We start from the raw sequence: 25,103 nt of genomic DNA on the forward strand, positions 1-25,103 counted from the left end.
ACCTACATTTGTCCAAAACTAACCAAATAACAAGAAGCCAATTTTAACGCTACTTTTATTTCCCTTTTTATGAGGTTATCAGATTGATATTTTGCACCATTTTAATGTGCCCTGATAGAGCTTTATCCAAATACAAATACACAACAGCCACAGGATAGATGCATTGGGTTGGTGTGACTTCTGAAACTTTCTAAAGTCGGAATTCCAGCTGTAAATCCTGACTGGAAACTCAGGATTTCCAACTTTTCACTTCAAATGGAAAGCAGCATAAATCCCCAGTGACCCCCCTGTTTTGGAGTCTTTCTTATATCTCACCTGTTTGGATACCGTTACACCTGGCTTAGCTGTGCAATAAGCCCATTATACTTGCCATTCTCACCCTCATGAATACTGTTGCTGCTTTGGTGGAGTTTCAGCCGGTCATGCACCTCTCAGATTTGGCGCACAGATGAGGACACAACAGTATGATCAAGCTGGTTTTTATCAGCGTAGAAGCTCAGAGGTTCACAGATTATACAGAGGGAGATGTTTCAAGATGTAAAGATAACTGGCTGCTCCAGTGTGAAGAGTGAATGAGGCAAGTTGTATCAAGTGCTTTGAGTGTTCAGGCACTGTACAAGAACCAGTTCATTCACCATTAATCACATGCATATATGGTATGATACTAAATATTGTGACACATATTTGGTGCTCAACTGAACTGTCAGAAGTACAAATATATACGACTGTGGATTTGAATAAAATATTTAGATATGCAATATAGATGTTGGGACTTGCAGTGTTTATGCAAAGTTTCACCATGATTGGACAGACAGACAGACAGACAGAGACAGACAGACAGACAGACAGACAGACAGAGACAGACAGACAGACAGACAGACGAACAGACAGACAGACAGACAGACAGACAGACAGACAGACAGACAGAGACAGACAGACAGACAGACACAGACAGACAGACAGACAGAGACAGACAGACAGAAGACAGACAGACAGACAGACAGACAGACAGACAGACAGACAGAGACAGACAGACAGACAGAGAACGACAGACGACAGACAGACGAAGAGACAGACAGACAGACAGACACACACACACAGACATGACACACACAGACACACACACACTAGACACACACACACACACACAGACAGACAGACACACACACACACACACACACACACACACACACACACACACACACACACACACACACACACACACACACACACACACACACACACACACACACACACACACACACACACACACACACACACACACACACACACACACACACACACACACACACACACACACACACACACACACACACACACACACACACACACACACACACACACACACACACACACACACACAGACACACACACACACACACACACACAGACACACACACAGACACACACACACACACACACACACACACACACACACACACAAACACAACACAAACACACAGACAGACAGACAGACAGACGAGACACACACACAGACAGACAGACAGACGAACACACACACACACAGACACACACACACACACACACACACACACACACACAGACACACACAGACAGACAGACACACACACACACACACACACACACACACAGACACACACACAGACACACACACACACACACAGACACACACACACAGACACACACACACACACACACACACACACACACACACACACACACACACACACACACACACACACACACACACACACACACACACACACACACACACACACACACACACACACACACACACACACACACACACACACACACACACACACACACACACACACACACACACACACACACACACACACACACACACACACACACACACACACACACACACACACACACACACACACACACACACACACACACACACACACACACACACACACACACACACACACACACACACACACACACACACACACACACACACACACACACAAACACAAACTATAGTATGAACAGCACTGAGCTGCTGGCATTTGGATGATTAACTGTTCATTAACAAACAGGTGTGCCTAATAAAATGGTTGCTGCATGCAAATCTCACCCTTTATTTAGTGACAAATGATAATCGTGACAACAGATTTCAAATCACAGGATTTCATACAATAACGAGAAATGACAACTTTTTTTTCCTCACATTACTGTATTTTATTTTGAAGGAAGACTGCTGTCGTCTGTAACTGCACTGATAATACCGTGTCCTCTCATGTACATGTCCAAAAAACATGATACAACAGTAGAGACAGGTGGTTTATGTGCTCTGGAACAAAGAAAAAAAATAAATAAATCCAAACTACAACAAGCACACAGGAGGTGCAAGAAATCTAGAGTGCATTTGCTTGTACAAATCAAACTGCAAAATTTCAGCTGAACGCACGCACAGTCACACCAGCTGTCCAAGCGGACGCACGGAGGATCATTCAAAATAAGTTAGGATACAGCCACCCTGAGAATGTCTTTCTGCTGTGACCCTCTCCCATTGTTACCAGGATTTTAATCGAGGTCAACTTCGTCTTTTAGTTGCACATAAGTAGTGAGACGCTCCTTTAAACCTTTGCAAAGCAGTTTTGAAAGCCCGCATCATGTGTCACAATAATAATGACAAACCACTTTAGACAGCTCATGGGTGCTGACATTAAAAAGGACTCACTGAGACTGAAATGCGTCAAGTATTACTCACTCTCACACACACACAAAAAAGAATGTGGAAGCGCACTAACACGTCTGGTATCGGATGAGTACACGTTGTAAAGTGCATTTCTGTCTGTGTTGTACAGTGGAAGCAGAAAAATGTAGGAGCAAAAATATCTTAGAAAGTTTTTGCAAGCATAGGCAAAAATATTAGAATGACCTGCACCAGGAAAAGGCTGATTTGAGCTCCATTAGCTTCTACAAACAGGTTCAAGCCTTCGGTTTTTCATATCATTTCTAAACCATGTAAATATCCTGTACTTGCTACTTTTTAAATGTTACATATCTGTAACTCTTCCCTATTTTTTGACACAAGGATACAGTTTTGCAAAATTTAGACATGGTCATAGTTCCAAATAGCACACACACAAAAAAAGCAAGCTTCTAGAAAGTGGCCAAACAGAAGAAAGTGGAGTTTTAGGGAGGGGAGGCCCTTAAAGAGACTGGTCATTACTGAAACATGTGCAGTAAAGCTCCAGCAATTTAACTACTTTCTGGATTTTATGATTAGATTTTATTTATTTAGTTTAGTTTTTTTTTTTAATAAATGGCACCGACCACAGCAGAAACACGCAAATTCAGATTTCAGGGTGGAGTTCTCCTGTCAGCATTTTGGTTAAGCACGCGTATAATTTACATACAGCACAAGTCCAGTATTTCTAGTCAGCCAGTGTAAAAAAAGGCACATTATCACTGCATAACAGAACAAAACCAGTAAAGGAGGAACAGGGTCAGAGGTCGTACATCACTTCCCAAATGCCGGACATTTCCAAGACAACAGGAAGTCAGGTGGAATCAAACCAGCAGTCACTGAGACGACGTCTGGAGTTTTATCAACCTAGACTGAAATCAGTTATAGAATTATTTAATTCAGACTAATCACTGGTTAAATTGGATACACTAATATCAAGATGAATTATTTCTATATGCAGACAGCAGTCAGAGGTAAACTGCAGTTAAACACCTGACAAATGTCATTTTTGAGCTACTTCTCTGCACGTTACAGCTTTGTTACAGGGCTTCCAAACTGAAGCCAGTTCTCATCACGCCCCAAAGGATGGGATACGTTTAAGAATAAAGACATTTTCTGACGTTGGCTCAGGTTAGAGAGTGATGGGATTGACCCAGACTCAGCAACCTATACTGATAAAGAAGATTTAAAGTATTCAACTAGTACTGATCTACTGGCTCACAAGAGAAACCATAGCAGCAACTAAAAACTCCAAGTTGGTGATGGCCAATAGAAAAATGGGAGTAAGCAGCATTAATATGATGATTTTAGTCTTCATTTCAGGATTGTTACACCCATTGAAACTAAATCTGTTCTCCCTTATAGCTTCAAGCTGTACGAGCCTTTAAAACCTTTAACAGATGTGAGGATCTCTCGTGTTGTTCACTTAGTTTTTCCTTTTTAAATCGCTTGTTTTTCCTTCTTACTAACCCTAACCCTCATCTTTAAAGAGATTAGGTTTAGCTTCAGTTTCAGGTGTGCAGATGCAGATAATGCCATTTTTTCCACTTTTCCAGATATTTTTAAGCTTGATGATGTTGGTGGCTGTTTCTCAATTTGTGAAACCAGTACTGCTACTATAAAAACCAGTAACATCTGTTCCCCCCTTTGTTTTTCCTCACGGAGGGTGCATGAGCGTCCTCACTGATATAGTTTCACAATTTTATGGTAACTTCTTCCTCGTTAAGCTACAATTTTACGTCACATTTCTGACTGGTCTCTTCATTACATTCATTTTATTTTATTTGAAAAAAAATAAATAAATATATGCAGCTACCATTTCATCTCCTGGTCAAGTCACTGGGCCAATCGCTCTCAGAATAAATAACTGCACACAACCCCTAACTCACAGGCTGGACTTTTACCGATGCGAACAGCTCAACAGTTTGATTATCACTCATCGCTTTTTGACTTGTTTTGGTTTCCATTTTTCCCTCAGCAGGAAAATAGAAGCAACATATTTTTCTAGCTTGCTTATGACACTCAGAGGGTCAGTGGGTGACTCTAGTTTCCCAGCTTCACCGGGGTTCATTTATGAAATTAGAGTAGATGAAGGATCATCACAATAATTCATTTAGTTTTGTTTAATTTAAATATAAACCTCTTTTTCTCTCTTAAGTCCGCCAGTACCCTCCTATCAGGCAGGATCTAACCTCCAATCAAATTGCAGGAGTTACAGCAGGATGGGCGGGGCTACCATCTGGGGAGACAATGGCGTGAAGCAGCAGGTGAGATGAAGGGCGAAGGAAATGGCCAGACAGCCCAGAACCCTTTGGGTGCGTGCTGTGTCATCACGGCCGACTGTTAGTCATTTAGCACCAGCGAGGAAGCAAGAAAACGGGGTCTCTGATGGAAGTTTGCAGGGGCAAAGCAAATGGAATGTGAGTAAGGGGAAATGCAGTTTTTAGTGCAATTCTTTCCTGTCATGTGATGTCCCAGTTCTCTAATCTACACAAGCTTTGACCAAATGGTATCTGCTGAAGGTTTAACCTGTCTGGTGAAATAAAATGATGATAATAAGTAGCACAAAGAGGTTTTGAAAGGCAGATATTAGTCCCATCTAAAGACCAAAACCAAAAGTAACTGTGTGCGTGAGAATACATTTGCAGAAACCATTTGGTCCTTTCTTGGTGGCATTTCCTGGTTAACTGACACTCTTGTTGGAGAGGCGGTGTGCGCTTGTGCGTTTGAATGAAGCTTTTTAGAAGAAGGCCTCGAGCTCCTCCACAGGTAGCCCTGCTGCATCAGAATGTGTGTCTTGAGTTTCTATGAGAGCTTCTGGTTGGCGAAGAAGGCTTTCGCCTCTCCGCAGGTGGGGTTGGTGCACAGCGGGCAGCGCAGGGTCAGTTGACGGGAACACGGCTCGTTGGACTTCAGGTGGGACTGGACCAGGTCTGCCAGGGCCTGAACGAGACAAAGGAATACCAGCATTCAGACAAGTACATTCAAACTCTGCCTCACAGATTAGGGCTCAATATAACCAGTAAACAGATGGCTGAGTCAGCATTTTCATTTTAAAGGCTAAAAGAAAGTAGGCCATCGTAAGTGTAACTTCTGCATTGGGCACATATCTGCAAGCCTTTCTGAAACCCTACGCTTTAAAAGGCATAAAGAACACGGCACCGAAGCAATGGTGGTGGTTACTATAATCAGAAGTGAAACCTTTGTGGGTAAAAAGCCAATAAGAATCCTTTTCACTGTGTTTGTTTTAAACACAGGATTGTACAGCATACATCTTTAATGTCTTAGAAAAACATTAAATAGAAAATAAATACACAAACAAGAACTTTGAGCGTTGTCTTTAATCCACACAGGCTCAAATATTAAATCTTAACTTAAATCTTTTAATGTGGTGCTGTAGGTTCTGCAATATTTCAACTTGATAAGGTCAAGGCATATTAACTTCCCGTTAATAGGCCTGGAATAAAGGAGGATACCTCCAAAATGGTCAAATCAGTAAGACAGTAGAACTTTGGACACAAGTGGTTGGTCCAATAAGACAATGATCAAAAACACGTATCAAAACTAGTTTTAAAATAGCGGGCAAACATTAAGCCTTTGGAATAGCCTTTCCGAATCCCCGACCTCAACCGTATTAAAAAAAAAATAATAATAATAAAAAAAAAAAAAAATTGTGGATTATGCTTAAAGCCAGATCAGTGCCAGGAGACCAAGTTAAATAAGCTACCAATTCTGCCAAGACAAATGGTATCCATCAACAAGCCTCTGGCAGGAGTCTGGCTGGATATTTGACCAAAAGCACCTGGCAGAGCTGCTACCTGCATACATAATGTGTGTTTGAAATTGAGGGGAAAAAAAACAAAAACAAAACAATAAATGAATGAAGTTGTGTACCAACTTGTAGTGTTTTGTTGTTGTTTTGTTTTTAAATAGTAATTAAAGATGTAGGCTGTACAATTATTCCACTCTGGAAAAAGAACAGCTCAAAGATATCATTAAAAGCACAGAATTACCACGACATTCATGCCCACGATGAGTGGAAACGTCTGACCACATCTGTGAGCAAATGAACATTTACCCAACAAGGTTACAAACACAGTGAACATGAATTACAACTTCAGCTAATGCACTAGGCTGGAGCGAGTGCACCTATTGGTGGGCGTTACAATAGTCACATGATAGTTAATTCGACTGCTGAAGTGCAAATTTTGTCTTAAAACCCCCTTATACCAAACATACAGGATGACCGGAGCGCTCCAAAACCTGAACTGTTGTAATTTTAGTCTTACAGTCGACATTTTTTCAACTCTGAAATTGCTTTAACCTCCTAAGACCCGAACTCTTCCACGACATGCATTTTTAATTTCTCTTTGATATTTGGGCTGATTGGGGCCCAATAAATGTAAAAACAAAGAATTACCAGATTTTTTTTTTTACCTTATTTTTGTTTTTATGAAAAATCAGAGCCACATATGAGGATATTCGTTTAAAATTTTGATAGAACAGTAGCAGTATAATGTCCTCGTAAATGGATATCAGGCCCTTGAAGAGCAAAATTGAGTATTTTGGTCTAAATAACCCAAAATGTGATGTCCACATATGTGGACGCCAGGTCCTAGGAGGTTAAAAAGTTGTTAGGTGTAGTAATTTTGAGGGGAACTTATTTAAAAAATAAATAAATAAAAAATGAAGCTTCAACATCAACCAGAGTGTGCAGTGAAAATCCTGATGAATGCATTTTTCTTTATTTTCTAGCTGCTGCTACTTGCAGACGGCAGCAGCTCACTGAGAAACTAAAAACCACACCAAGGAAACCATCCTTCAGTAACTACCAACTAATCATCCTCTGGATATTGATTCTCACACACACTCACACACTCACGGCGAGGGGTCTCTGAGCACGGCGGGCCTGACCAGCCAGCCAGCCGGGCAGTTCAGTTCTACTGTAGTCAGCTCTAAAGGTTCCCATTGATCTGGCCCTTTCCTTTAATAAACCCTGTGCACACGCACACACACAAACACACACGATACAGCTGGAGGAGTTGCCTGTTGTGAGAAAGGTTTCAGGGTTGAGGATGAAGGGAAAGAGGGAGGGGAGAGAGGAAAGGAAGGAGGGATGGAAGGAAAAATGGTGACAATGGAGAAGGAAAGCGGTAAAGGATAGAACAGGGGTCTGCAACCTTTAAGACCCAAAGAGCCATTTGGACCCGGTTTCCACGCAAAAGAAAACACTGAGAGCCGCAAATACTTTTTGACATCTAAAATGAAGATAACACTGTATATATTGTTTTTTATCTTTATGCTTTGTGTGAACAACTAAGGTGTGCTGCTTATGAAATCCATGAAGTGCTACAGAGCAAATTACATTTTATTTATGTAATTAACCTTGAACTCTTAAAGAAATATAACAAAAGGAAAGACACCCAGCTGAACTAAAATGATCCATGTAGCAAACAAAAACCCTTATATCGCCTTTGGGCTTTTGGAGCCTTGACCTGACTTTTAAAAAAAATAATTGGAAAAAAGCACTATGCTGCTGAAAAATGAAAAATAGATATTTGCAAAATTCTGCCTAAATATGTATTTTACCTGGTTAATGTGTTTGGCGGGGCGTGGTCTGCAGTGCCGCTGCAGGGTAAGCGACGCACCTGAGCGGAACCCGCAATCACGCCTCGCTGCCTTAACGTCTGCGCTCTCTGTGCTGTTGTGTTGTTGGTGGTGTATGTCGGGCTGTGAGCTGAAAAGCTACAGCCGGCTGTATGCGTACAGCAACCGTGTGTGAAAAGTGGTCAATAAAGAGATTCTCAAAAGCATGTTCATGGAAACACCGTCGGGTCTGCCGTGATTTGTTTACAATGAGACTTCTGCTCCCGAACCTCTGCGCACAGCGTCTGCAAATCGGGGCTGTACGAAGTCACTTTCATCTTTACGCAGGACTGTAAGCTGTCATCTGTGAGGCGTGAACGGTGTTTGTCTTTAACATAGTTCACAGTGGAGAACAGCTGCTGACATAATGTGGATCCGAAGATCCATAATTGGCCTACCTGGGGTTGAAAGTCTCGATAAATGCACGGCGTTTCGGCGGGAATACCGGCTTCCGTGAGTGTGACGCTTATTTTGAGCGATGAAAAAAATAATAGAATATAATTTTATTTTTATATTTCAATATCACAATAATCTTCCAATTTAGAACTACAAGTTAAAAAGAACTAACATAAATAAAATACACTTCAGCGAAATACTTCTAATTTATTTTCCCAAACCACGCGGAGCCGCACTATAAGGACTAAAGAGCCGCATGCGGCTCCGGAGCCGCGGGTTGCCGACCCCTGGGATAGAACGAAGGACACAAGGAGGTATTCACTCATTCATTCACCATCTCATGACTGCAGCTACTTCACAGGACCATCTTTTCTTTTGACCCCCTTACAGATTTCAAACCTAAATATGGTTTTATGGGTCTTGCCTGTAAAGTCAAACGAAACAGCCACTTGTTTTATGTAAATGTATGAAATTTGGCTCACATGTGTGTCATCCCAAAAGGTATAAAAACACCTATTAGAGCCCTACCCTGAACACAACAGGAATGTCGCCATTTTTAATTTACAATGCAACTTTGGCCCAGTTTTAGCCATTTCCAGGCAGTGTACTTTCATGAATTCTTCTTTGCGTTTTTGCTAAAGAGCATTTTCTTGGTGCCAGGGCAAATTTCAATGATTCGTCATGAAACAGTAAAACACAAAAAGTTGCTGCAGCTCAAAACCTGCATCACCCAATCTGCCCCAAAATTCACGTGATAAAAGTCCTGACTTGGAATACATGTACATGATAATCTTTACTTAGAACGCCACCTAGTGGGAATGGAAAATGACAAGTTTCATCATTTCATGCGGTTCGCCTAGGATCCACCTCATTCAGATGAGAATATTCAGATTCAGAAGTTTTACTGTGAAATCTAACTTTTTATATATGTTATGTGGTAAAAAGCTCTATGGCACCACCAAAAAGATTTCACCTACGACAGGAAAGAAATGTCATATGGCATGAACATGCCCCACGGGAACGTTGCAGCATACCTCAACTTTGCTCGTTTCTTCTTCTATTGTACATATACTGTTGTCATTTACTTTACTCGTCCTTTCTGCTGGCATTAGTAGAGAAAAGGTTTGATGACAGAGCTGTAAGTTTGCAAGTTTGAAAAGAAATCTGAATATTTTAGAGTCTGCGAACATGAGTGAAAATTTATCTACCAACTGAAAACTCACACTTATTCTTCTGTATATGGGGTTGAACATTTTTCCACATTTATTTGCACCTTTTAATAATTACCTGTTGTATAAGTCAGTCTTCATATTGTTTTACGAAATATATGTGTGACCTCAGTGAAGAGTTTCTTGATGGGTTTATTGTCCAAGTTGCTCATTTTAACTGTTATTTGATTGATGATGATCACTTTGTCAGTTATGGTCATATTTAAAGTAAAAAGGACTGTATAAAGGGCAGTCTGTGGTTAACAATTCCTCCATTTCTGAGATATATGCAACACTTGCATATGACATTAGAGCCAAAATGCTCAACGAAAGGGATCAAAACATGACTTTAAAAACCAGCGTGGCACTTCATGTTAGCCATCTGCATTTCTTTTAAAGAAAATCTTTGTTCTGCAGACATGGGTCAGGTTAGTGTGTGACAGGTACCTTCATAAAGAGAGGGTTCCCATTCAGTGACTCAGCCCTCCTGATGTTCTCCACCCCACACTGGAAAGAAAAATAACAACACATCACAAATGTTCATAACATCTTAGAAAACTGAAAAATTAGGGGACAAACCCTTTTCCTCATTCCTTTGCTCCTGCCTGAGTTTCTGTTGTGAACGTGGAGTCGAGCCCACCAAAGAGTCTCTTGATTGTGGACTTAAAAGGTCAGTATTTGCTGCTTTACTCCATTTTATAGCTTTGTGAAGTCATTAGTTTGGCTTTTGAGCTTTGGAAACTCAATAGACCCAAAGAGAAAATGCAGTCACTGCCACAGCTCATCTGCGATTCACAACCACAACACATCAGTTACAGTCACCATCATGATATTCTCCAGCCCACTGGGAAAAACTGGAACTGCACACATCTACCAACAATTTAGACGCACACAGAAAAAAGGTAGTAAACGCTCAGTTAATGTGACCGTCCAGTTTTGGAGTAAATAAATCCAAACATGAGGAATTTAATACATCAGGTGTGTAGAGGTGTTATATGTTTTTGTTGGGGTAAGTTTTTTTTAGCATTCCAGACCTCAAAACTGAGGACTGGAAGACAGATGTGTTTCTTCAGGTTCAAGTTTAGAAACGATTTCGATGGTTCTTCATGGGTATAAGCATGTGTATCTTTATGGCACCAGTCACATTGATTGGTGGTCATTTTACTGGTGCCTTCAGACAGACAGAGGGCACTGGGCTGCTGGAAACAAACCACACACACACCCACACAAGCTAACCAAAACAACCAGTACAAAGATCGTAGCCCTATTTATAGATCACAAATGCATAAATACGTTTCCCCTATTTAATGAATCTTTCTAAGGACTTTAGAGACAGAGCAGGTCTGGGTAATTTCTGATTGACTTTCTGCTTGCTTCAGTTTATATCTTCAAAGGCTGCTGCAGATTTATTCTGCTTTTTTTAGATCAGCATTTATGTACCGGTTAATTTTTACATAAAACTGAGGAAATGTATATAAACACTGGTTTCCCCCCCACCCCCTCACCTCCTCTCCCAGCACTTGTCTGTACTCGATGTCCAGCTCGTGTAAGGTCTCTATGTGGTCCGAAGTGAAGGCGATGGGCACCAGCAGCAGGTTCTTCTTCCCTCGCTCACACAGACCTTTGATCACCTCGTCTGTCTGGGGACCGAGCCACGGCATGGGCCCCACCTGAGAGACCACACACAGGACATGGCTGACTTAAGTTCTATAGATGGATGACGTGCCCAAGGTCATTTTAGGTGTTCCTGGTTCAGTGAGGACGCAAACGACCCTGTGACCTTTCTTGAAATCCCATTAAATATTTAAAAAAAAATTAATAAATAAAACTGATGCTACGGTCTTCTTGCAGGAAGGCCATCTCTGGTACCCTGTGTTACTGTATGTACCACATACTGTGCATTTTTGCACATGTTGGGTTATTCATTCTGCCCTACAGGTAGCCAGTGACAGCTCAGAGTCCTGTTCCACTGTGAAATTTTCAACATTTGTGAATTATGTAAGCTGCCAGCCCCTGTGACCTGAGCACTGAGGAGCTTTGAGGGCTTCTACTCTGAAATAGCAAAAGTATTAGTCAGACAAGTGGCTCCATCTTGTGGCAACACAAAACACAAAAGCAGGCCGACCAGGTCTAAATAATATTAATAGTTTAGCAGCATGTAAGTATAATAAGAAGGTAAAGCTGGATTGGAAGAGTCTGGTCAACATAGGTAATAGATTTGGGCAGTGCTCACATTTCTGGCAATGTGTTCAGTTTTTCTTTAGTTCTGCAGACAGACGGGCTCCTGCTCATGCAGGAAGAAAAGCATTTTGTCACCGACGGTCGCTAGGGGACAGTCTAGGCTCCGGTTGCCTAGGTGACATTGAGTATTTCCCATAGAAAATCCCAAGTTAAACTTTACTGAACTTTAGGCGAACGGAGCGACTACCTATGAGAGCAAAGGATGCTCTTGTCTCTTACCCTAGGTAACTGGAGTCTGGAACGTCCTTTAGCAACCACCAGGCAGCTGCAAAGTTAAGAGTGATGAGCAAATTGTTTCTTGTGTTGATGCCCCCTTACTTAGAACCTGCCCACTCTGACTCACTAGTGGTCACTTAATCCATCATTACTCAGTCGCTGAATGTCACAGACTTTCTTTGGCCTGTGGTCACCATGTTGCTGTGTGCGTTTTGTCTTTTTAAAGTCAGGCTCAGGGTGAAATAATGCCAAAAAATAAATAAAACAAACAAAAAAAGCATTTTGACAATGAAAGTTGTGTGAAAAACCTCCTCAATATGGTTTAAATTTACTAAGCATTACAAACTGATGTGTGATCAGTGTTGAGTATGCAGCGTTGCCTGATTATTACAGCACACTGTCACCACTAGGTGGTGGTGCTGGTTTATTCAATTACATAGCGAGTGATGTTTACTCACCCTGGACTGCCACACCAGTCTGTAGGGGTTACAATGACCCAGTCTCTCCATGACCCTCTGAACTGTGGCTCCCACTTCCTGAGGATACGGGTCACCTCTGTTTACAACCTGCAGCACAGGGCACACAACAGCATGGCGCGCAGCAACATTAACACATTAAGAGGTTCCTGAATAATGTGCTGGAAGAAAGTACTTCAGCTGGACAAAAACCTTCTGTTGCCTAATGGCATGGTTCAAAGAAAGCTAACAAGGCACGAGGAAATCAGCTCTCTCATCTGAGAAGCTTGGCCTATCCCAGATCACAGAGTTTGGGACGTTCCTGGATTTAAAGTGCGAGTAGTTACACTGAACTGCTGGTGACATGTTGGATATAGACGCCAAAGATGGGCTGTCAAACTAACCAATTAAGAGAATGACAGCAGAAGCCTTTCTCACTGAATTTTGCAGCAGAAAACAGTTTTATAGGCTTCCTAACAACAAAGACAAACTAAATTTGCATTGATTTCTGTTGAGATATTTCAGGCTTTTCATCTGTTTTGATGAACTGTCAGGTAACAAATCGGAATAGTTTTTAAAGTGTACTTCTTTACACGAAAAGAAAATGAAGATTAAGTGGGTTTTGTTTTCTACCAATAAATATACGATAGTTCTACTCCATTGTGAAAGGAAATGCCTATACTTAGAAATTTCAGTAAATTTTAGTAGTAATTTGTGGAAAACACATCAGTCTCTATAAGAGTGGCACCATCTGATCAGTGTCATCAGTAATAAGGACCAGACTCCACGCTGGCTTCATTCGTTCCTTTCCAAAGGTGAGTCAGTCCCCAGAAACTGCGACAGCAAATCCCAAACTTTACAGTTTACACACACACAAAAACCTGTTCTCATTTTTATAATCCACCCATTTCAAATGTGTTAAAGTTTATAATATGGGGTGACGAGTGTGATACAGACAGCTTAACTGCTGCAAGCTGGAGTCACTTGACTCGATTTTACGACCTTGTTCACCCTTTTACTTGAATTATCTGAGAAATATAATGAGTGTTATGCTGTAGAGAGCTTAGAGAAGTCTGTGGTCCAGTTCTGGTGAATGAAACTTTTTATTAGTGTGTTACTTTGAATTAAGGCTAAGAGCAGAACTGGTAGTACTTGTCAGTAGTATGAGCAGTAATAGTTTTTCATACTTACAGCCATGGGGAGCGAGTGCGCCGAGAACAGAATGACAACATCATCTGTCTTATCTTCTGGAAACTTCAGCAGTTCATTTCTGATATGTTCTGCAAAACACTGGACACACACACACACACACACACACACACACACACACACACACACACACACACACACACACACACACACACACACACACACACACACACACACACACACACACACACACACACACACACACACACACACACACACACACACACACACACACACACACACACACAGCTAGTGAAATTTACCTCAGCTGATAAAACACAGTCAGGACTAACAGCTGCCACGATCACCCATGTTACTCAAGTTCATATGGATGTGAAGGCAGACGAGTGAATACTTTTGGCAATATCGTGTACATCAGTACTAGTTTGGTGTTACTTTGCATGTGTATACACACGTTTAGACATCTTTGTGAGGACAGAAATTGGCCTCCGCTATACCAAATGCCCGTCCCCATGAGTTTGAAGTGTTTGTAGTGTCAGGGTTAGAATTAGCCTAACCATAACCTAAGGGTAAGCGGCCAAGGAAAGCATTATGCCAATTAGATGTCCTCACTAAGATATGAAAGTGAGTGTGTGTGTGTCTCTAACCTCCACCAACAGAGGGTGTGTGGGCCAACGGTCGATGACACTCCAGCGCATTTTCGGCCTGTCAGCTCTGTTGCTGTAGTAACGGTAGATGGCGTTCAGACTGCTGCCTGTGAGCAACAGAAGAAAACACATTGTAAAAATACTTCTTTACACAGGAATAAAATCTCTCTGCTGCTGCCAATCACTAATCAATAAAGTTCCTCAAATGTATATTTTGCAACCCAAAAACAGACTGTGGGCACCGATTCATGGACGGATTGTGGGTTTGAAGAGTGTGCCTGCCTCACGTGTGAGCTGGGCGTTCTTGGAACAGTCTGAGAACATGCTGAGTGTGATTTAGTCTGGAGTGAACAGAGTGTATTTATCAGGAGCTCGCAGAGCAGACAGCACCCTGGGTGTGGCGGCATTAACGGACACAAACGTCTGAGTAATCTTCTGATTGTTCCTTTTACATGTGCTCTACATTTAACAGACTTCATTTCCTGCTTGTGTCACCTGTGGTGGAGCAGCTGTACTGAGGATACTGCGTGAAGGCCACAGCTCTCTCCACTCCGTCTTTCTCCATCTCCTCAATGGCTTCCTCCGTCAGCGGGTGAACGTACCGGAAGCCGATGTAGAACTTGTGAGGAGCTGCAGAGAGAAGAAACAGCCAATAACCAGACAGAGAAACTCACTGGCAACATTACAGTTTGAATATACAGGATATGCGGTTTAATTTAAATCTTCAAATAAAAATAATATTTCAGGAGCTTAAAGGGAGGTTTTTATGAAGATTATCGTGCTTTTAGACGAAATTCTAACAGATCTGTTCAGTTTTCAGATTGCTGCTGTGTTATCAGTGAGGTGCGCTGCAGGCGTGTGAGGAGACACTCCTTTGCTGTCTTACTATCTCCATTTCACACACACACTTTGCCAACAACAGCCGAGCAAACCATAGTCTCAACAAAAGCACACAAACTGCCTCCAAACATGACTTTAACTCCATGTAAGCTGGCAGATTTGAGGAGGAGCGGAGGCCTCTGTGAGGCGTCCTCACCCGTCTCAGGGCTCATCTCGTCCAGCAGCTTCACCATGCCCTCCCCCTGCATGGACGTCCAGTGTTTGATAGGAGAGCCTCCCCCGATCTTGCTGTACTGCTCCTGGATCTTCGGTGTGCGCCGCTTGGCGATGAATGGGCCGAGTTTACTGCAGAGCGGGAGGTAGATCACACAGCTGCAGTTACACAACTCACACTTAATGCATCACAGATTTAATACAGTGAATTATTGTGCAGCAACGAAGAAGAAGAAAAGCAAATGATGACCTGTAACCGCACTGTAACGTGTGATTTCTGGAGCTTTAAAGGGTCAAGGTTCATTATTAACATTTTTAGTCAGATGTGCAGTTTCCATGGACACGGAGGTGAGATTCATGTCCACAAGCGTCACCAAACACCAGAAAATAAATCTAGTTTAGAGTTTCCAGCACGGACTTTTCTGCAGCAAGAAGCATGAAGCACTAACGTTCGAACCGTTTTGTGTCATTCCTGTGTTATTGTGTGTTTTAATCCCTTATTTATCCTCACCCTGTTTGTTTCCCACCCCAGGGAAACCTGTCAGACAACTCTGCTCAAAATGGCCAGAAGCAGAAAAGGTAAAGTGACCACAAAATACCCAATGATGGCAGGAATTTATTATTTTAACATTTCTATTGTCAGGTCTATTTGGATTCATCCTGTTACACCATGAAATGCTCTTGTAGTCCAAAGAGCAGATGCTGGATGGATGAACAAACAGACCTTACTGAGCACTGGTGCAGGGTTACAAGGAGTTTGTGCCGTCAAATTTGAGCATTTTAAGAGGCCAAACAATAAAACAAACACAAAACAGTCTAAAATTATACAAAATATGCACAACATGACCCCATATAGCAGGTCGGTATTACTCTGTCCAGTTTCAGAGGATGGTTTGTCTCAGTGCTGGATAACACAGTGACGGGCACTCGTGTCAGTTTTCTTACACAGAGCAGAGATTCCAATCATGAAAAGAGAGATTCTTCACACAAAGAGCTTCACTTCTGGGTGAAATAGAGGTTAAAGGGGGAGAAAAAACAAAACAAAACACTGGCAGCTCTGTGAGGTTATACTTAGACACAGCAGCCATTTGACCCCCTGCTAATGTTAGCATGCTGGAATGCTCACCATCCTAACCCGGCATGTTAGCAGCAAGCACAAAGAGGAGCAGTGGCTGATGGGAATCTCTCTGCTTTACAGTCAAACACCTTCAAGTGTAAGAAAGGCTAATTTAAAAAAACAAAAAACAAAAAAACAACACACCCCAAGGTCAGCCGACTAACAGACAAACCCGTTTAATCATTTGTGTTTCAGTTACAGTTCGACTTTGACATTTCCTCAATGTTTTTAAACATGTTGCAAAACTGCACAGAAAGTTGCAACATGTGCATTTATGTGCAGGGCAGCACGGTGGTGCAGTGGCTAACCCTGTCACCTCACAGCATGGGTCCTTCTGTAGGAGTACTCCAGCTTCCTCCCACAGCCCAAAACCATGCACGAGGCCTTTCAACAGACTGGTGAGCTGTCCAGTTTGTACCCCGCACCTTATCCTGTGACAGCCCCACCCCAACACCCTGAACTGGATGCATTAAGCGGGTCTTAATTTCTGGAAGGCCCTTTGTCACCGTGCTTCTCTGTGCAGCAGGTTTAAACTAGAGATGGACCGATCCGATACTATGTATCGGTCCGATACTGACCTAAATTACTGGATCGGATATCGGAGAGAAATAAAAAATGTAATCCGATCCGAAGTATCACAAAATCACCTCACAAAACGTGCTACTTGGCGTAACCCAGCTCGGCGCATCGGAGCAGTACGTTTCACGTGATAGAGCAGCTGTTGTCTGCGAGACCTGTCGGCGGTCTGGTGGAGCAGTTGGAGCCTCGCTACATGCTTCCAAACCGTGGCATTTCATCTCGGCGAAAACTATCCCAGAGAAGTAAAGCAAGTGTGTAAGTTCATCCCTGAATGTTTGCATAGTATTTCCACGTTAAGCTTAACAACTGATATATTGAGCCACAGCTGGACTGGCCATCGGAGTTCCATATTGAGGTGAAAAGGAAGCGATTTGTCCCGTACTTCAGCTAGAATTAAAAAATAGACACAAAGCTGGAGTTATTCTGTCTTTGCTGCGCAGTTGCATCCACTTCTCTCATTTACTCCCCCTTCCTCTCCTGTTATTACTTCAAACATGAAACTGATCAATGATCAGCTGATCGGCTTTTCTGCCGCAAGTCCCGTCTCTCTTGTTTGTTTATCGCCCACTTTGCGCTAGAAAGAGGAAACCAGCGGATAAACAACAGCAGCACCTTTAGGCGTGATAAGCTGTTGTTAGAATGTATTTCATATTACTTTCTAGTATCAGCTGATGTTTGCTGGAGCCACAGCTGTAAAGCTGCTGGTCATGATGTCTGTTTGGATATGTGGTGAGAGGGAAACATGAAGATGAAACCAGGAGATGTCCTTACTGAATCATCAGAGCTGAACAGCTGATGGAGAAACAGGTTTACCTTTTAGGTGACATGAATGAGTTGAAGGGAAGTTATGAACTGTTTCTGAGAGACAAATAACACCAGGATCCTTTTCTAAGTAGCTGACAGCTGGTAACTGTGCAGGGGCGGGTCTAGCAAAGTTTTGTCGGGGGCCAGGTAGGGCATTAACAGGGAAAGGGGGGCACAAAGAAATATTTTTCTTTGTTATGTCATTTAAAAACTTTGAATAAATAATTATCTGAATCTTACAACAAAAGTGGTCATCTGATTAAATGTATAGAAATCCATTGTTGTATATAGTAACCAGTGTTGGTCAAGTTACTTGAAAAAAAAGTAATCGGTTACTAATTACTTCCCCGAAAAAGTAATCCCGTTACTTTACTGATTACTTATTTTCAAAAGTAATTAATTACTTAGTTACTTTTTTAAAAGACGATTTACAACCTGAATAGGTGATAAAGCGATAGATCTTTCAGCCCAATTCTACTTTTTCTGCATAATCCATCATACAAAATGTAATCAAATGGAAACGTCTCTTTTTAAAACTTTAAACTTTAAATCTTTTAACATTATGCATCAAGCAAAAACTTAATTATATGCAACATTCTCTGACTGGAAGAAATTTGTTTAACATTTAAACCTATTTTCTGCACATTCCAGCACATAAAATAAAATATTTTTTTGTGTTTACACTCACTCTTTCAAATAGATGCAAGTAAAACACAGCAAAAAATAAATAAAATCAAAGACTAGCGGTCCTGTTGCTCTATTTTCACCTGTAAAGCAGGAGTGGGGTAGGCGGAGGTTTACCCTGGTGCAGGTGTGCCGCAGCGGTCAGTGGAAGAATCCGCGAGTTTCTCTGTGAGTTTCACATTACGTCGTAGCGCACTCGCTGCTTGCTTGGAAGTTTATGGGGTTTTTTTCGCTGTAAAAAGAAGTTTTCTTCCCACGCACAACGCACGCTAATGTTTTTGTCACTTTTTATGGAATCAAACTCAAAATAAGGTCAGTACTTCCACGCTTTAAACACTGCATGCTCATACTCTCTCTGCACTCGATATATTATGATCTGCACACAGCTGTTGTCACGAACGTCGCACTCGCTTACGTCACTGTCATGAGACATTCTTGCAAAAAAAAAAAAAAAAAAAAAAAATCACGGTTTTAGTAACGCAGTAACGCAGCGTTCCTACGTGAAAGTAACGGTAATCTAATTACCGTTTTTGCAATAGTAATCCCTTACATTACTCGTTACTTGAAAAAAGTAATCAGATTACAGTAACGCGTTACTGCCCATCTCTGATAGTAACTAATAAGTCTAATATACACCCTAGTGAGCTATAGTACTTTTTCCTTTGGGAAGGTACCATCTGTGCAGTTTGCAATTCTGTTGAAGAAAGATGTTGAATCTATTAAATTATTGTAGAAAAATAATTGATTTCTGTGCATTTGTTTTACACTTGCATTAAATTAAAGTTGATTACATCGATTAAGGGCGGGGGGTGGTTCCCTAATATCTTTGCTGGAAGTTGGCAACCCTATTAGTTAGGTAGGTAAGTACTCTTTAAAATACCAGAATAGGGAGGATGGTGTAGGTTTAAATTTATTAGATTGATCAGTGTTGCTGAACTATAAAATGTTTTGGGTGGAGTGTATTTTTTGCATACAGGTATAACAGAATAACTCCAGTCTCCTGTTTTTTAAAAACTTGAGTATGAACTTATACAAAATGCAGCAAGATATTTATAAAAGACAGTTTTATTGATTACAAAATACGCTATATCGGATTCATATCGGTATCGGCAGATATCCAAATTTATGATATCGGAATCGGTATCGGACATTAAAAAGTGGTATCGTGCCATCTCTAGTATAAACCACAGAGTGAACTCAGTTCAGATCAAACTGCTGGTTTGGAATGACGTCCTTGGTGAAGTCACAAGACACATTTGCACTCAAATATCCAGACGTTCGCTATAGCGCTTCATTCTCTGGGGGTCGGGACCGCCCGAGGTCTAAATAAAGTCAATAAGTGGCTCATAAAACATTCATATTGAGGTTGGAGCAATCTTTGAAGTCAAAGTGTGTGATCTTGGGTCAGTCACGTCTGCTTTAAAAGGATCAGTGCTGCTAAAAACCACAAAGATTCTTCTTCTCAGTGGGCCGTTATGAAACACGGACACAGCACAGAGCCGTCACCCAACAAACACCCCGCCCACCCCCACTGTGTGTGCTAACATATGTGTAAACCCAAAAATAAAGCAGTTGCTTTTAATTCATCACATATTTCATGTAACCGAGTCGCCTGATTTGTAAAAACATAAATTCAATCCAAACAGAAAACATTTGGGGAGTTTCATTAAAGCACGAGAGCATAACGTAATCCACTAGATCCCCACAAAGCCCTGCTGAAATAATGATGACAGAGGACTGTTTGAAGGAAGGACCTCTTATCAGAGCTTTATATCCTGTTTACATCCTGTCCACCAGAGAGTTCACATTACGGGCTAAATGCATGGAGCGAGGGCCGGGAGACCGAGATCCCAGCTGTTAAACACCGACCACCTCAACTCGAAGGTCAGCCGTTTGCGTCACTATATTTTGTGTTCACATTTGCAAATAACTCCTTGTATTAAAGTCAGTGTGATCTCTGTGTGCGTACTTCTGTACTGGGAGTTTCATCAGGTCCGTGTCCATGAAGAGGCGTAGCAAGAAGTCGTGAACGTCTTCTAGTTTCTCGGGTCCTCCCATGTTCAGCATCAGGATCCCCGTCTTAGGCTTCCTGCAGACGGGAGAGAGTCACGATCAATAATTCACATCTAACACCGCTCAAAGATGCGACACTGTGTAGAAGCTGTGCATTAGGCCCTTTCTAGGTGGGAAAAATGATGGATGGAAGCCAGGGGGACTGGGAAGATATTTCAAGGTGGAAAGAAACTTGAATTTCTGAGATTAATCTGCACAAATTTTCATTAAAAACCAAACAAACAACACAAGTTGTTTAGTCACTCCTTTATTTACAAGGGGCCGCCACACCAGGGTTTTTTTTTTTTTGGGGGTTACATTCATGCCAGATGTCCTTCCTGAAACAACTCCAGAGGGATTTGAGTCTCCTCCCAGGAGCTTCTGTTAGGTAAATTTAATTGTTTAAGAACAAAAGGCATAAATTATTGGAATAAAGAATGAAAAGTTGAGCCAAACAGGAACTAAACCAGACTCAGTGCTTCAGTGTCTTTACACCCCACAAAGTCAGCCTTCAGGTCATTGAGCAGTCTGTATTTAAATCTTAATGAATTGCAAAAAGATGAATAAAAACAACCAACCATGTCTGATCTAGATCTAATAAAGGCCATTTATTATTGTTTCCTCACATACAAGAAGTTCTGATGTTTATGCCCACTTCTCATTAACAAAAAGCATTTTATGCTTCAATAAATGAAAGCCCAGTTATGAAAAATGGCAGTGAAGGGTAAACATTTCCCCTAACAGTAGAAAACCTGCTTGGAGGAGACGCCAATGTATTTTTTTATGCACGAAAAACTGCATAAAAGCATTTATGCTGCAGACCAACGTGGGCAAAGCACAGCTGGAATTATCTGCCTGCTGCTTTTCCCTCCTCTGACGCTACATCACTGCAGGCTTTACAGCCGTAGCAGCTTCCGAGAAACATGTTTCACTGCTGAGGCTTTAAACACTTCAGTGAGCTTTGAACTCCAAATAATCTGCCGTCGCATTCATAAATATAGCTCAACTGTCAGCTTGAGGACAAAATTTTATAAAGAGGCGTGAGGTGGGTCCTGTGTGAGAAGATGTCGACAAACGGCTGGTAAAAACAGTCCCTATCATTTCTAATGAACCCCGGCAGGTCAGACCAGGAGAAAAGATTTCACCGAAAATTAAAGGAAATCCCCCATTATTTGTTACGGGATGTCATCTCTTCTCCTCACTCCTGACAGTTTTTCACCTTCTTTTAGACTCAAGATGCTGTGTGAAAAGTGTTTTGTTTTTTTTGTTTTTAGACAAGGTCAGGAATCTTTGTGTATACAGCCCTGCACACTGGTGTGGAGCGGGTTTATTACACTTTGCTTCTGAAATAAAAGGAATAAATAAATAGGAGATCAGTTCCAGCTAAAGCAGCGTCATCAGACCAACGTCAGCAGTCTTCAGACACAGATGCTCACCACAGGCTAGCGCTGTGTGATACTGAGAATTCTGGTATCGATCCAATGCCAAGTAAATACAGCACCAGGATGAAAACACTCACACGATACTTTTAACCTATAAACGCAGCTTATAAAGGGGAGAGCGTGTCATGGTTGATCAGATCATCATCAGTTTACAAATTTAGAACACTTTTTAATGACCACTAAATCACTGGGATTATTCGTTTCCACAACAATTAGCTAACAACAACAAAAACACACACAAAATGGTTATGAATATAATATGTCTGAAAATTATATTTCCTATTTGAGGTAAAAACAATTTAGCACATTCAGTGGGCTTCAAACTGAATGTAGATAATAGAAAGTATGGATTTATCAGGCTAATCAATCTATTACCAATACTTGGACTGACCCGCCCACCTCTGGCACTGACTGTGTTTAGAGACCTCTAGCCATTTACACCCATTTCATATATAGCGCGTGTGTGTGTGTGTCACACATGTTTAGACATTTTGTGAGTACAGAAAATTGGCATGTTACTACAATTGTGGGGACCCACAGTCAGATGTCCTCACTAAGACAGGAAAACAAGTGTGGTGTGTGTGACCTGTTTTCCTGCGTCTCTGGAGTCTGGGCGAAGGCGGCGGCTGCAGCAGTGGAGCGTCGTCTCAAACTCAGACTCACGCTGCTCCTGGCAACTGAAGAACAAGAAACTGTGTGATTCATCGGCACAACAATTAGATGATTTTATTAGCTGAAGAATCAGTGAGTGAGTGCAAGGGTCAGTTTGTAACAAGTGAAGAATTCAATCATCAGTTTTAAGGTGAAGAGAAGGCAAATTTGTTGTTACACTAAACTCAAAAGTCTGTCTTCCAGAAGAATCGCAGAGGTAACACAGACAATGCTACTCTCCAAGGAAGTACTGTGAAAGTACAGTTATAGTCTTAATAACAATCTTAGTTTCTATTTTGTTTATGGATTAAAATACTACATAATAATAATAACAATAATAATAATAATAATAATAATAATAATAATAATAATAATAATAATAATAATAATAAACCGTTTCATTTTGATTGAGGCTTTGTGCAGATAAATGGGCACTAATATGAGCATACAAATGCAGATAAAATTTAAGCACTCACAAAAAAAATTACAGCTGGATTCAAGCTGAAGATTTTTTTACTTAAGATTTTCTGGTCTTAACATGTGATATAATTGCTGTTTTTATTTCATTCTCATTCTGAGCATTTTCATGGTTTATTGAAAACTAAAATATTAAACAAAAAAAAAATTATGATAGATGTGTGTGTTTAAATGAAGGCCTTGATTCGTTATCATCTGTCCACATGCATGGTCTGAATCAGTTATAAATCTGTTCATAGAGTATGTGATCTATATAAATAAAGATTTGTTTGCTTCATCTCATCATGTTTGGACTGTTGTAATTTCCTAACCCACTCTGGCCTCAAACCCCAGCTGCTGGGCAAGAGTGCACTTAATACCAGCTTCATGGCAGATAGAGAGTCTACTTTAAACTTTTTAAAAGTACCTATAAAGCCTAACGTGGTCTCAGATTAGTGAATAGGTTACAGATTTATTCATGGATTATAACTGCGTGCATTTTCTTCTTTATTATTGATCATTGACTATTTTAATAACCTGGAAAACAGTTTGAAAGTACTTCTTGAAAGCTGTCGTGGAAAAAAAATGTTATTATTCTAATAATAATGATAATAATTATACAGTCTAATCGATGCGTTCAGCCGGCTTCACTTTCATAACCGCTCCCTGCAGTACCGCGCCGCACCGCCAGGGGGCTCGCTGAGGTTACGCAAGTTTACAGAGCTGCAATTGTGTAACTCTGCGTCTTTCTTTCTTCCTCCCGGCGCTAAAACGCAAACTGTACGCGCACACTGACGGTAGTTTCAGGCCACCTGACTCTCACCAAATGCAGTCTAGGCACGGGATAAGTCCCTTATGTAACGCTCACGTTCGCACGGTAACCCAAAGGGACGCAGCTCTGTCACATCAAGCCTGTGGAAATGAGCCGCAGAAACCCCAACGTTTACAAAATAAGAGCACAATAATGGCAACACATTCAGGTAATTTTAGCATTTCCACTTAACGACATGGGTAATGTACACAAAACCTGCGTTCGAAGTATTACAAAAAAGACAACGGTGATGGTGAAAAAAGTCAGTAATATGACAAAATAAAGGCGGTTGTTAAAAGCAAAGGGCATATCCGGCCAGGAAGTTGTTATGCTATCACCTGAGCTAACTTCACGTTTATAAAATGTTGATGTCAATGTCAGAAGCGTGCTGTTGAGTTTCTGGCAAATAAAAATAAAATTATTCAGTGACCGCAAGCTGAGTAAAATAAGCGCTGTGATGCTGCTTATGCCCTGAAATTAAATCCTCAGCTAACCAGCAAAACTTGGAAGTTCTCTCTTCAGGCTAACTTGGCGGCGCAGTCACACTCACATTGGATCAAACGACCGGCGCTGCCCAGGGCTGCCATCATGCTCGCTTCCTGCTTTCACTGCCGCTAAAAAACGTCTCCGCGCCTGCTGAGATTAAGGCTGGATACTGGTACTCTCTGCTGCTGGAGCCACAGTAACTCACGACACTACCGACACCACAGCCAGATTCCTTCAGCTACCGCCGGCTGCCTGCACGGA

The 25,103-nt window shown here is 41.4% G+C and overlaps 1 protein-coding gene across 1 annotated transcript; it reads right to left on the reverse strand.

Annotated features, from left to right (window-relative positions):
• Positions 1 to 2,189: 2,189 nt before the first annotated feature.
• fech (ferrochelatase) lies at positions 2,190 to 25,103 on the reverse strand. Its single transcript, XM_031728498.2, has 11 exons — positions 24,907 to 25,103; positions 23,025 to 23,115; positions 20,914 to 21,033; positions 15,744 to 15,892; positions 15,203 to 15,337; positions 14,708 to 14,814; positions 14,082 to 14,180; positions 12,894 to 13,001; positions 11,484 to 11,648; positions 10,426 to 10,485; positions 2,190 to 5,671 (listed from the first exon to the last, which is right to left on the reverse strand). The coding sequence occupies exons 1-11, from the start codon at positions 24,944 to 24,946 to the stop codon at positions 5,534 to 5,536; spliced, it is 1,212 nt and encodes a 403-aa protein (XP_031584358.1). The 5' UTR covers positions 24,947 to 25,103; the 3' UTR covers positions 2,190 to 5,533.

This window comes from Oreochromis aureus, linkage group 7, assembly GCF_013358895.1.
Source record: "Oreochromis aureus strain Israel breed Guangdong linkage group 7, ZZ_aureus, whole genome shotgun sequence".
NCBI lineage: Eukaryota > Metazoa > Chordata > Actinopteri > Cichliformes > Cichlidae > Oreochromis > Oreochromis aureus.